General features: G+C 35.3%; 2 protein-coding genes across 7 annotated transcripts in view; both read right to left on the bottom strand.

The window, feature by feature from the left end:
- HSPA5 (heat shock protein family A (Hsp70) member 5) overlaps window positions 1-14,947 on the bottom strand; it is a 339,565-nt gene that overhangs the window by 114,816 nt on the left and 209,802 nt on the right. The window lies entirely within an intron of this gene.
- MAPKAP1 (MAPK associated protein 1) overlaps window positions 1-14,947 on the bottom strand; it is a 111,485-nt gene that overhangs the window by 59,134 nt on the left and 37,404 nt on the right. For all 6 annotated transcript variants that reach the window (XM_009677634.2, XM_068914556.1, XM_068914558.1 and 3 more), the window contains one exon: window positions 607-779. In XM_009677634.2, the coding sequence (XP_009675929.1) occupies window positions 607-779 (173 nt within the window). The remainder of the gene's footprint in view (window positions 1-606; window positions 780-14,947) is intronic.

Below are 14,947 nucleotides of genomic sequence, written 5' to 3'. Positions count from 1 at the left end.
ATGATAGAATTCTGACTGACTTATTTTAAGCATTATAGTTAAAGTGTAATATATGCTTTCATCAGAACACTAATAACGCTTCCAACACTCTGTCAGCCAGTACAGTGATTCCTCTTTTTGCGAATCTGTAGGAAGAACCTGGTACGGTGCAGACAAAAGGGAGTGAAAATCTCGGTACCTTTTCCGAAAACAAACAAAAGAAGGGAGTTACAGATGAATTCTAAATTTTATTTGACATACTGGTGATCTTAGTCATTAGGGACACTATAAAAAAAAAAAATAGATGGGACATAAAATAAAAGATGTCTCCATGACACCAAAAGAGATAAGATTTGTATTATTTGTACACAGAGTATTTTGAAATTAGCGTTCATTTATAGGTCCACGGTTTCACATGCTTAGCGTTATACAGTACTTAGTAGTTGAACTGAAAGAGAGATGGATACACATGCATTTGTATCGCTCAAAAGGAAGTACTGATAAAAGTGTAGGTGGTTTCTGTAAAATTTATCTATAAAAATATTGATATGGAAATCCATTTAACTATGCAAAAGGGCTGTAAAGGAGAAAATTAAAGATCAAGAGGTAGTAAAGAAAGCACATTACTTTAGTTTTGGTTCCCGTCCCTCACTTGTATATTGCCAGCATATTAGTCCAATCAGGTCATGCACCTTGGCATTTGCTATCGTCACAACTGTCATAGGCTGTAGTTTGTCTTGGCTTGTGTGCAGTGGGAGGTAGACATCAATTTTTTTGGTTGCAGTTGTACCAACATGACCCTGTTGAGAAAACATGTTTTATTAGAATGTATAAAAGATAAAGTATGACAGAGCTAATACAGAACCTGTTATAGACTGAATTCCTTTCAGTAATAAGATTAAAATACACTGCTATGACTTTTAAAATGGAAATAAGTTTGAATGTTTAAATTCCAATTTTTACTACTGTTTACCACACCTATAAAAATATGAAAGATTTCACAATGATTTCACCGATTTCCATAAAAAGTCTGAACTTCACTGCAAGATTCCATGTTCATACAAGAGCTAAGAAAAGGAGAACTACTGAGCTTACCTAAACCTTCAAAAATGCTTTCTCATCAGCCTTTAATGTTAGCATTATTCCTGTTTCTACATTTCTGCTTTATTCTGTACTTCTTTCCACTACTTGAAGTTTACCTCTCTCAACTGCAAAACTATCAATTTACATTCCCTTGTTACTACAGCTATCTCTCTCTCTTTAGTACCTCAGCATCCTCCATCCTAATTCATAAAGCAGTCTGTCTCATCATCATCTTCAAACAGTTCCTCTGGTTAAAGTAGTTCTGCGATACGTGTCAAAGCTGCCAATGCTACTGGCTTTTTAATGCTTCTAGTCTTCCTCCAGCTTTGCTTTGGGGCTGTTCTCATTCTCTTTCCCTTTCCTTCCCTCCACCTTCAATTTTACATACCTGCTGACACACAAGAGGAGGCAAAGGATTTCACATCTGGTTGCACAATGGGATAAAACGCAGAGAAACTCTCCATGTACAAGAAAGCAAGGGAGACTGGAGACTGCTCAGCACATCCCAACAGAAAGGAGAAATGAGAAGAGACTGCCACAGCTGACAGAGGTCTACACGTATAAATTAATGAGATTTAAAGTTCAGTCTTCTAGATGCAAACAGTAAATTCAGAAACAGTAACTGTTTCTGTTTGAACTAACTGAACTGCTTGAACTAACAAAGGTTAGTTCACAATCAGCTAACAGACGCCATAAACTGTTTATACAAGGGAAACCAAAATGGGGTAACTGAACCCAAGGATAAAAGTGTGGCAAAAGGGAATGTCAATCATATGCAGAGGTTTTAAGATATGGTTATAAACAAACCTTAGGCTTGATCTTGGTTTGCCAAGACAAAGACAAAATCACAGATATGACTAAGCCCACATTTAACTATTCTGAACTATTTGAAGACAACCAAGAAGTATTAACTAATATTGCTTCTTATTGGAACTTACGGCATTAAAAAAAATCTATTTCGCACTATGGAGATTAAGACCTAAATAAAACATAAAATACATAGCAACATAAAGACCTTTAAAGTTTGCATTAAATGTTAAACAGCACGTGCTAATTTTAACAGTTCCACAGAATGTGGGATGGTCCATAGGCTGGTTTGGATAAGCCTTAATGTCCTGCAGGTGCAACTAGCAAGAGACGTCTATGTGCAAGAGAGCGATTAAAGGCATTTTCTTAACTTAAATTTTAACTTCAAGTTAAGAAGATTCAGTGAAGGTATTAAGGCACGCATCCAGCTGTAGCACTCACCTGCTGTGTGCCTTTGATTCTCCAAGACAATAACTATACCCACAACCTTACTTCTCCAATGAAAATATTGCCACAAAAGAACTGTAACTGCTAAAAAACCAGCTTGTTGTCTTTCTTTCTCTCACTCCCACCACCCCTCTCCTCTTGCTTTCCTACCTGCAAGGATTATTTTTAAGGGAAATTAAACTAATATCAGATAATAAAGGTCAAGTCTCAGACTCTGTTCCTGTCTTTGTCCACGGTGCAAACACTGACCAGGGGAATACCCTAACACACATGAATTTATGAATATTGCTTACATTATAGTAATATTTGAACATACCCTTCAGAGTGGGAGGCCTGTTGTTTCAACAACATTTACTTTTGAAACAGTAAAGAGCAGTTATCAAGTAAATTGTTGTGAATCCTGAGCATGCTGAATTAGTTACGTGTCTTAGGCCCAAAGATGCCGGTATCAAAAATAAAGTTTACACCTACTAATGAAGGATCCAAGAAAAACTGACAATTAGATGTTAGAATTGTTGCTAAGGCTACAATCGATATACATAGCACAAAAGAAAGAAGGACAGAAAAGGAAAAAGGCTGAGAACTATTACTAAAAAGTGAAAAGGTCAGGTTACTCCTTTAGCCACTAGTACAAGCGCAGACTGTTCTATAAGCTTCTAACAAAAAAAAAATCTGTACTGATAAAATGAATACATCTTACAGACCTGATCTTACAATTATCACAAACAAGGTCCCACACTGTCTTCCGGAGTGCTCCTCTTTCTTCTTTGCCCTACACTGTGCTATCTTTTTAAGTTTATTCTTCCCCATCCCCAACTTTCCTCTACCTCATCCAGTCAGTTTTTACCATCTTGCCTGTCCAAACCCCTCCACTACTGCTATCCCTATTCTGTAACTTAGAAACATTCAGCATGAACATGAAGATGACATGTGGCTTAAAACACAGGTACGTCATGCATACCTTAGGATGGCAGTTACTCTGTAAACCAGAGGAACAATACCACTAGTGGCACTGCTGGCAAAGGGCTCAAAAGCACTGCTATTCTACTCAGGATTTTCAAAAAGGTAAATAAAATATTTGTATAAATTGCAAGTGCTCTAAAACTGATTGCCATGAGATATTACAGAGGCTGAAACCTTAGATTTAGAAGCTGATTAGACGTTTCAATTCATAACGAGAACATTCACTGTCATAGTAGGCAAGAATAATTAGCAAGCCCTATAAACACATGGGTCAAGGCTTAGACTGATCAATCACTAAGTCAAAGGGGTTTGGGGAAATCTCCACTATGTTTATTACAAATTGATGACATTTGTTCTGAACCAGCGTTAAAAACATCAGGTACCTGTCTACAGGACTGAATGGATCCATATTCTTAGTCTGAACCTGCAAAATATTAATTGTGCAAGAAGTCCCACAGAGCTCAATTACTTGCCTTTTCAAAGCTTATTAGGTAAGGGTTTGTAGGTGGTAGGACTGAATAAAAGGGATCCAATTATTAGTCTCAGTAGCCAAGAGTCAAAGATCTAGCCACATTGGATTTAACTAGTAATAACTTGTGGATTTTGTATGTTGCTTATTGTCACTTCTTTAGGAGGAATCATTCAGAACCAGATTATAGACACTACTGGAACCATAATTACTTTTTTCCTCCAACTAAAAATTGGATTCTGACTGTAAATGCTGAGCAGACCGAGAAGATAAAGTACAATTACCTATATTCAAAAAGGCAGCATCAAACTTTATTAATAGATCCTGTATAAAATTCAATGGAAAATCTATTCAGGGCCAGGGGCCTTACCATTTGGAGTTTCCTTAATAGCCTCCAATAAATCTGGGAGGCATAAAGGGGCTGTTAAATTAACATTTTCCTGATCTGTCACCTGTGGCATAGTTAATTTGTCAAAAAATTCTTTTAGCTTGTCAGTGGACACTGTATATTCTGACAAATGAAGTCTGGAATAAAATTGACAAAATATCTCGTTAATTTTCTAGGAAATCACAAATCTGATTCCATTAAGCTTTTATTGTTAGAAATGTTATATTCCACCAATCCTTTAGGAAAGTGAGGAGAAACTGAATACACACAAAACACATGCAATAGATCAAACAGAATTCTCTTAATGTTTTTATTAATAGATTCTCTTAAGTCTACCTAGTGTTTTCATATGGTGTTCACTCTTAAGAAAATTTCAATTTGCTATTTCTATAATATTTTCATCTCAGGCAAAGCAAAATTGATACTTTATCATCAAACATACGGTACTAGGATTCATCGGAGGAGACACGGCCCTGTGCAGCACACACAGGCTTGAGGAGGCAAGCAACAGGGATACTACTAACCCACTTATTGCTAATCGGTAGTGTACACACAAAGAAATCACTTAGCTTCTTAATATTTCTGGATTTTCTACCTAGGAAATAACTCTTAACTGCCTTTAGAATTGTCAGCGGTTAGCACATCTTTGTTCTTAGGCACATTACAGTTACACTTCGCTACTGCTATTTAGGAACTGCACAAAATTATGTCTGTTATTTGACGTTTACCATTGCTGAAGAGTACAAACTGCTCAATTCACAAATACCTGTTTTCTATTTTTTATAATGAATTAAGCAGTTCAATTTATATTTATGCACTTTTGTAATTAAAAATGAAAGTAGCAGTGACCAAGCTTAGGAAAGTTATTTCCATTAATAAACAAATTTCATCTGAAAGAATAATTTGCTATCTAGGACTACTGCTCCTGTGGATCCACGTATCCCAAGTTGTCTAAAATAAACAGAGACACAATATAGTACACTAATCTTTGGGGAAATACAGTCATAGTTTCAAAGTTATTGGGCTAACTGTAACTATATAAGTAGCACAACAGCATGTAGGTATGTTGTTGGAACTTCTAGACATAGGAGCATGAGTGAAGGATGTGATAGGTAACTCAAATTATGAATTTTCACAGCTTTTATAGGATTACATTTATGAGCTGAGGTGTTTAATTATACAAATTATGGTTACTACAGTTATGACAGGAAAACTGCATATAAAATGATTTTCATTGGCTTCATACTGTTTTAGGAATACTCTTATTTTATTATTCTATAATAAAGTCAACATGCTTTAAACATAGCACGTTAAAACTAAAAATAAGAAACAGATACTCTATCAATTTTTTGGATACAAGGAGTCTTTCTAAAATTCAATATCAACTTTTAATCAAAGGTCATGAAAGAACGTATACTTCTCTCCGATACTGCATGATGTATTTCTTGAAAAGGTTAGATTGTGGCCATTAATATTCTCCCAGATTATATAGGAAACGTGGTACAACTTTGTCTACCCCCAAGGACAACTTACTCCTAAACATAGTTCTAAAGTACCTGGATAATGGGAAGCTAATGAAATAGTCATTGAGAAAACCATCTATGCTGTGTCCTTCTCACATCTGAGCTGTTCTACTGCACGCTGCAGCAGAAAATTAAAATAAAGTCCATAAACATTTCCTAGAGAAAAATATGATTAATTTTCAACAATAATCTACTGCATCTTCCTGTACAATAGAGTTCTGTGACTAAATGTTATATCACTTTAAGATTAGATGGTCTAATGATATAATGCAAAGATTTTACTGAATCATTATTTAGTGAGTCATAAAAACCTCTTAAAATTAATCTTTCATGCACATCCAGCTTATCCAAAGTTAGCATTTAATTAGATGGCCTTGGCACAAATGAGCTTACTACTTTATTTGCTCAATCAGTATATGTCTCTCCAGTAATTATAATTAATTCAAGTCATTGACTCACCTCCCAGCAAACAATGTTAAACATTACACAAAATGGAAACAAATGTTTATCTTTTTCCAAATGCAAAATTTCTTCTCACTTTTAAACTAAGTGAAATGTTTTTGTTTTAGGTGACAGGGTATTTAGTTTACTATGAGATGCAGCAATTGCGTCCTAAACATAACTCACTCAAAAATGTATTTGAACAACATATAGAAAATACTTGAAGGGGAAAAAAAAATGTAAACACTGAGCTAATATATTTCAAACATAAACAAAAGTTCTAACAGATTAGAGCAGAAATGTTTATAGCAACAAAGAATATTTTTCTAAGAAGCTCATGAAAACCACTATTTCCTAAAGTCTGCATTTTTAAAAACAAAATTAGAGTCATTTTTTCTTCATCCAAAATAATTGGAAATAAAGCAGTCAATTCAACACTAAACAAAACAGCTTTTGAGGGGATGAGTATGCAAGAAGGCTGACCTAAAAATAAAATGATAAAAAAAAAGTTTAGATGACCAAATATTTTAAAAGTTTTCAATAAGCCTGTGGCAGAAACCTTACACTATGGTGCAATATAATGCCACTACTGGCATCTGGTTCAGAGAGAGCACACCGGCAGCCAAGCAGGGTGATGAGCCCCCTTAGCAGCAATATCGAGACCCACACTATCCAGGGATGAAACACGGAGCTGCGACTAGTACTTTCTGGTGCCGTGAGTAAATCATCACCTAACATAATATGATGGCTAAATATTTACTACGTAGTCTGTTAATTTTATTAACACTGCATTAAAGTAGATCTGGAGAAAATGCCTGTTCAGTTGCATATTATATTAAAATGCAAACGAATAATGATAGATCCCATTGTTCATGTGAAAGCACAAGGTAGCTCTATCCCTTTTATTCTCCAACCTGCCCTACTGCCCTAGAATGGCAAAAGAAGAATGATATTTATTTCATCAGGTGGTTAAGACAGTATCTATATATTTCATTACTATAAGCCTTATGATGATAATAAAACTATTATTCTTAAGTCATTTATCAAAAATATCACTAGCAATACCAATGGGCCAATACAAAATTAACTAAACCACTGCAGCAGGTGACCATACTACTGTCTGCCAATCCTGAGAACAGGTTTTAGAGGAAGACTCAAAGTTGTTCCTCTTGGAGCAGTAGATTCTCCTTTATATCATCATCGCTTGTGTTGCAGAGTTAGCAGATCACAAAGTAAAATTCCATTAACATTGTTAAATACTTAATTTATCTTATTCATGCTGTCACTGTTCATAAAAATTTAACCTGGCAATTTCCTGTTATACAAAGCATAACAAAGTATGAATATTTAACTACAAGGTAAATAACACACTTTTTTTTTTTTTTTATTCTAAATTGTTGACTTCACTTAGCATGTCTGATTTGTACAGCACCACACTATTTTTCAATTAAAGGTCCAGATGTTTCAAAGGCTCCAATAGGCAGCAGTAGTTATGAGAAATGCTTTATCTGCATTGCAATGATCGCTACAACATCAGCTCCAGGCTGCATTAACATACTCATGTTTTATTCTAGCCCCCCTCCTAATGTACCAGTTAATTATACAACACACAGCTGAGAAACATAACCTCCAGAGCTGGACAGTTTCCTTCCAAGCTTTCACCTGAACACATTTTTATATGCACCTCAAAACTATGATTTACATATATAAACACCTAATCAAATGTCCAAAATTACTGCCTGTTCCTCTTCTTGGTATTCACTCCCACAGTTAATAAAACTGGGCAAGCCCGAAGCGAAGAATAACAAATACAATCCTTATAACAGCATATTTCAGTCATAGTTAACATGCATTCATTTATACAATTTGCTTTAAATTAAAAAAACATTTTACTTAAAGTGTTATAAATATGATCTCCTGTTATGATTTTTTTCTGGTAAATCCTTTAGAAAGGGAGGGTACTACAGTCCCTTTTATAGCCCAGGCCTCATTTACTTTCATATGAGTATCAATTTTAGGACAAATAGAACCAGTTCATCTTTAATCCCGTCATATTCAAATGGCATTTTGCCAGCAATGAAAGCTTCTCCTGTGCAGCAGGTCAGCACAAATCCTACAGCACCACTGGAGTCAAACACAGGACTTGGAGATGCCTCTCTCTCGAGGACTGAATTTCATACTGATTGAGATGGTACTGAGCTAACCAGGGATATTATGCTCTTATCTAGTCAGTTCCAATAGTTCTGCTGAAGAATGAAAAGACACATTCAGATTTATCAAAATATAATTGCTATAGCTGCAGCAAAAAAGCATTTGTTCTATGAAACTAACCTTAGTTTTCGCGTACTGAAGAATAGGAATGGCCTACTTCGGAAGAAAAATTTACATTTTACTTAGCAATAAACATTGCAATCTAATACTGAGGAATAGAGTAATTATTTGTAATAACAAAATGCAACAAGAACTTATAACTATGCCATAAACACTATTTGCATGTTAAGAAATATGCCATGAGATATTTTAATGAACAGATGCTATTCAAAAGATAAATGTTTTTACAAATATTCAATCCTTTAACAGGTCTGAGACTCTAATCCTTAGCTTCTGTTGCATAAAACAGACAGCTTAAGTTCCTTGAGGACATTAGCCAACCTTAGGTGGAACATTTTTAATACATCACCATGTCACTTTTTAATGTGCCACAATCTATTAACCACATGGCAAACTAACAGGGATTTTTAAAATATGGGTTTTATAGCTTTGTGCTGGTGATTAATTAAATAAATAGCCAACATTTCACAAATCATCCCTCTAATTAGTCCAAACCAGACACTTTGCATTCACTGGCATTATTGCCATCTGAAGCTCACAGAAGGGCAGTAGCGTTACGACGACGAGTCTGTGCACTTCTGAACACATCGTCACCATGTAGCCACGGCTGGCATCGTACCACGCAGCCCGAAGGCAGAGGTACAATCTTCACAGGTGCTGCAGTCAGCTGGAATTTGACTCCAGCTGCTAGGAAAAGATGTTCTGTTTAATTATTCTCCCTCATCCTGAAGGAAAGAATTGAGGTAACAAAGAAAACAGAGTTGTGTCTGAAATTTGACCTAAAGTAACGAAGTTGCATGTTGCAGAAAGTGAACAAATACTCAAGGCAGATGCTAGAAAGAATTTATGAGCTAACTGATACATTTTCTGTCAAAATATCTCAATAGTTGAAGTTACAACTAATTACATACAGACCATTCAAAGAAACTAACCAAGGCTTATCATTAAAAGGATTCAATTATTCTCGAAAAGAAAGAGAAAATCATCTGTAAAACCTGCCTGAAATCTCATCATTTTTACTGCGCATATCTAGATAGATCATTTCCCCCAGCGCTCAAATTAAACTCTTAATAGTTAATATGTTCAAGTTTTAATACAGGTTTTTCTCCGAATTATTATTAACTGGAATTTCCTATCTAGGTAGGTTTTTATATGGAAATATGTTCTGCAGTGTTTAGTGACATTATCACAACAGCTTTTTCCCCCTCAATTTAAAAACTATCAGAGAGACTGAAAATGATGTAGCAGTCAGGCTGCTCACGAAGATGGGATTTTATTTCCTGTATTATGTGATTTTTCCCTTCGCATCAATCACTATATATACATCAAGAGTTGTTTCATAAGCTTGTCCCTTACACTGAAGTTTCCATTTACATTATTCAGAAAGAACAAGTCAAACAAGTTCAACTGGGACTTCATCAAGACAACCCAAGACAATAATCGCACTGTCTGATTTGCCATGCTTTTACTGCGAGGGGAAAGCAATGGACTATTCATGTGTAGTTACTCCTCCTAACTTTGTTATTATGAAAAAAAGGCATGGGGTAAAACGTGCAGCCTTTAGAAAATGATCTAGGACAAATACTCAGGGCTGGACTATACCAACAAAAAATATGTAGTGTTTCACTTGGATATATTACTTGTCAGTGAGACTGTATATTCATTTAATCAAACTAAATTTAAACAAGTATGCTTTCAGCAATACAGTCAAAATTTTTGTACTTCAGAATTGATGAATAAAAGAATAAATGCCTTAGTGCTCTGTCAAATGAAACTATTTCCTCTTCATGCAAAAAGAACAGAAACTAATTCCCAGAAAAAAACTAAAGCCTCTTTGGTAAAAGATGTCTCAGCAGTCCACTGCCGTTTGATGATTTCTCTCCAGGATTTAAGAAACAGGGTAACACTGCCATACAGGGCTTTACTGCCAAATTACTGAGCCCAGTCCTGAACTGTTCTTGCAGACACAGTTAACCAGAGACAGAAACAGCAAAACTACTAATAGCTTCTACTAATATTTCTGCAAAGAAGGACCTACGAACAGAAAGAAATGAGAACCCAAAGGAGTATGGCATTGCTTTCTTAACTCCAAGAAGGTAACTAAGTTCAAGGTAACTATGAAAAGTTATCTTAGTGCACAAAATAAAGAATTGTAAGACCTATTCCTCCCCTTTCCCCAGCACTATCAAACAAAATTCCTCAAATCTACAGCAAAGTTCAGACCATGGCTTTGTCCTTCCAAGGAATCTGAAATTCTAATTAACTGTGGTGATAGTAACATAACATATTTTCTCTGTCTGAATTGTCTGTTTCTACTAGCAGAATGACTATAGATAGAACTGACTGGTTGTGAAAATTTTATAGCCATCTCTTTTGGAAAACAGTATTTACACTATATATACATATGCACTGGAACTCTATGTTATTTGCCTAATTAAAGTATTGATTTTGCCATTGTTGTGCACACAAAATTACTTTGACATCTCATTTAATACAGCATATAATGTACATTCTCAATATAAATTACTCAGACTGAGTTGAGAAAAATCTGAACTCCTGGCTTTTTGCAGAATAAATGCTTCCATAACACTTTTCAGAAAACTAGTCTAATAATCCCAGTATCTTGGCCAAAATCTCTCTCTGATAATTACACCCTATCATCATAAATTTGCTTTATACTTGTAGCTGGATATGGGATAGATCTTTACTTTCTACTTATAATGCATTTGAAACAAGTGGCACATTTCTGCTTGAAAGCACTACTTTAAGAAAAGTCTATAGCGTAGGCTATAGATACGAGGTATGTCAACTGCTGACTTAATGGAAAGGCTGGATTCTTGCTTGAGATCATTTTAAGACAAAAGTCATTTAAAACAGTTAATTAAAAAAATAAATAAAAACATTCAGTACATGGTTGGGAACCTAATTCTAGGTTCTAATTTCAGAAAACGCGCTATAAAACAACAAAGACTATGAAAATTCAAATTTATAGTAGAAACAAGCATAAAACACTTATTACAGCTCCATATAGATTAAATGTTTAATTACAAAACCAGAATTCTTTATTGATACTGAGGTGCGTGTATAGACCCATAAAAGAGTCCTTAAACTCACTTAGCTCCATAATTAGTGTCAAAGCTTTCAAATTATTTTTCAAGTACAAGGGTTAGTATAAACGCATAGTCTAAGAGACTATTCTCTGAGAAATTAAAAAAATCCTTATCTCCTTCAGAAAAGTGTTTTTTTTTTTTTTTTTTTTTTTAATAATAGACATAGAATCACAGAATCGTTTAGGTTGGAAGGGACCTCTGGAGATCATCTAGTCCAACCTCCCTGCTCAAGCAGGGTCACCTAGAGCATATTTCCCAGGATCACATCCAGATGGGTTTTGAATATCTCCAGGGAAGGAGACTCCACCACCTCTCTGGGCAACCTGTTCCAGTGCTCTGTCACCCTCACAGTCAAGAAGTTTTTTCTCAGGTTCAGAGAGAGTCCATTAAAAGTACACAACCAATCCTCCAGCAAATATCGGACATTAAAAACATTTGCTAATAAACCAAATCCATATTTCTTTGGCTGTTAAGAACCTTAACTTATGAATACGTTTTTCACTTGGTTTGATCTGTAATTAAGGGAAAGATAATGACATTAGCAAATTGCTAAAAATCAATTAGATAGAATAAAATACAATATGATTCACCCAAGAGTAAAAAGTGCATTGTAAAATCTATTTTAAAATTCTTTAATTCTAATTAAGCTTGCTTTAAATGTCCATTGCTCTGAAAATGCTTTTTATTTAAATGCATCGCCAAACTGTCAGTTTATTAAAATATTCTATGTATTTTATTATTACTATCTATTTTCCTTTCAAGATTTTTATAACATTTCATATTAAGAAAAAGAGCTTGTATGTTTCAGAAGAACTCTCTTTTCTTTCCAAATCTCAAGTCTTCTAGACACTCAGGGCAAGGTCAGAAGCAGTTAGTGAGCTCCCACTTGTACTCACAATGGTCTTCTCTTCACAGTATTTTTTCAAATTAAAATATTTAAGTAGAATTATGATTTCTCCTGCAAAAATAAAGGTTGGTATCTTACAGTCATGGCTCCAAAGTGCACCTTCTACTTGTTGCTTCTTAATAAATGAAACAGCTAAATAAGGTGGGGTTTTTTTTTGTTTTTGTTGTTGTTTTTTTTAAACAGTCAAACCCAGGAAACTCACCAAAAGTCTGTTTCCTATCTAATAACTCCAGTGAGGCTGATCTGTTCATCAGCGACAACTATGTTGGTAGAAGAAGAGATGAAAACAGACTATCCAAACTCATAAACGTTAAGCTTATGAAAGCAAAAACCACAACTACAAAACTTGGCAATTGCGTATAATCTACAGGAAAGCTCGCTCACCATGCTGAGCACACTCTCCCTAGCCTCCCTTTGCCTTAAATCTTTATCTCTGTATTCATACCATCTTCTTCACCATACCCATCCCCAAGTAACAAACTTTTAGAAAATTTAGACAACAGCTGATCTTAACAGGTTTTAATGCAGTTTAACCTCAAACAAACTGACCAGCAACTTCTCTAAAAGCAATCAACAGCTTCTTTAGCAAGGTGTAGACGTCTGCTTTTTCCTACTCTGTTCTAAGACTCTGAACTTTTATGCTAAGCGTTTTGTCTCCCCCTTCTTTCCTCCCAGGAAAGTATGGAGAAGAGTGAAGCTAATTATGTGCTCACAGGCAGCATAGCAAATCAGTTAAATTAAACCTGTATTTCACCTAAGTTGTATAGAGTGCAAATAACATTGCTAACTTTTCTAATTTCATACTCTAGTACTCCCAAGTAAATAAAAAAGGGGAAAAAAAGTAAAGTTTCACTACAAATAGAAACTGTCACTTATTAGGATGTGATCTTTTCAGCTCATGCATCCTAAATGCATGCAGAGATATTATAGGCACTTTCTATTTAGCAATTTAATTATATCTTTGCAGTCAAGAGAGTGGCAATGGTTTGCAGTAATAATCAGGTGAAAGCATTCTCACATTAATATGCTGGAATCCGATGTGTTAATTTGATGCAACTTTGCGCTGACAATATGTGATTAATTTGTTCTAAGGCTAGCTATGCTCCCAGCTCTGACAGTTTAAAATGCTGGGTTTCTTTATCCATATCACTATTTGACACGCCTTAGCCCACTGCTTTGCTAGGACCACTGTTAATTTGTAATGAACTGGCTTTTCAGGGGGCTCCTTCATTTTTAATTCTGTCAGTGTCACCTCCTTGAGGAAAATTATAAGTTTCCTTAGGTGTGATTACTGCCAAGTGCTGCTGATAAGAGGTTTGAGAAAACAGGGCTTTATAAAGAAGTCAGTATTTAATCTGCTGAAACAGATTTATTGCCTCTAGACAGATAAATATAATAGAAAGTTCTTTCATTTAAAAGTCATTTTAAAGTTCTCCTTTACCTTCAACCCCAAAATAAGAACACCTAGACACTGCAGTAATATAACAATGTTTTAGGGGAAGAAAAGGCGATATGTAAAATTTACAAAAGTAACCAAGTGCCCATAGAAAGGGATATCCAATTATACTTCTAGCCTATTTAATTTCCATGGAATCCCAAAACATACACACAACTGCTGTTAAGATAAATAATCCAACCAAATCACTAAGGGTTCAATCCTTCAGCAAAATCAATAGAAACCATTGATAGAGGCAATCCACTGGAGGACTCAAAGATGCATTCATCCTGAGAATGCTATCTTGTTGAGAAGTGGGCTCTACGGATTATTCTCTGCTTTATCCAGAAATTCCCTGTGAGGAATGCATGCTTCTAAACTGAAGTTAAACTAGCCCCTATGATACTGAGATTGCTGGTAAAAGAATGTCTTTCGCCCCAAGACAAACGGTACTTCAAAATGCCATGCACTTTTGTACGTATGTTTATCCATCCAGAATTAAGAACTGTACCTAAAGCTGTTCCTACCCAAGTGAGGCCTGCAAGCGGAGAAAGATGACTGGCAACAAGGCTCTAGAAACAGGTGTGTGACCAGGTAGAGATGCTGAGATGCACTCATCCTAAATATTAAAAAATATATATATTAGTCCTATCTCTAATATTACACTGCCACTCTTTAAAGTAGTGTGAGAACCCTCTCCACATAAAATCTACAGGAACAGTCCAGGGTTGGATGAAGCATTTAAACAAACTCCAGAATGCATATTGGCCACATAATATTCCTACATCCACTACCTTCATCAAATCTTTTAAGACTTCTCATACCTATTTTGTACATACACATAGCTTGTAAATATTTTGTTATATCACCATGAGTTTATAGAGCACATTGCATGAAGAGGGTTTTTAGGACACCACTGTAGTTCAGACACATTACTTCTATTTTGTACTGTCACTTCCCATCAAAGGATTGGACGGTCCAGTTATACAATGCTCAGTAAAGGTTCACTACTGTATCAGAGATCATTCACTGGTATTTGTTCCTCGCCCTGCTGCCGTTTTCTG

Source organism: Struthio camelus, chromosome 20 (genome assembly GCF_040807025.1).
Source record: "Struthio camelus isolate bStrCam1 chromosome 20, bStrCam1.hap1, whole genome shotgun sequence".
Lineage (NCBI taxonomy): Eukaryota > Metazoa > Chordata > Aves > Struthioniformes > Struthionidae > Struthio > Struthio camelus.
The sequence above is the reverse complement of the archived record's forward strand: the minus strand, read 5'-3'. Positions and strand labels throughout refer to the sequence as shown.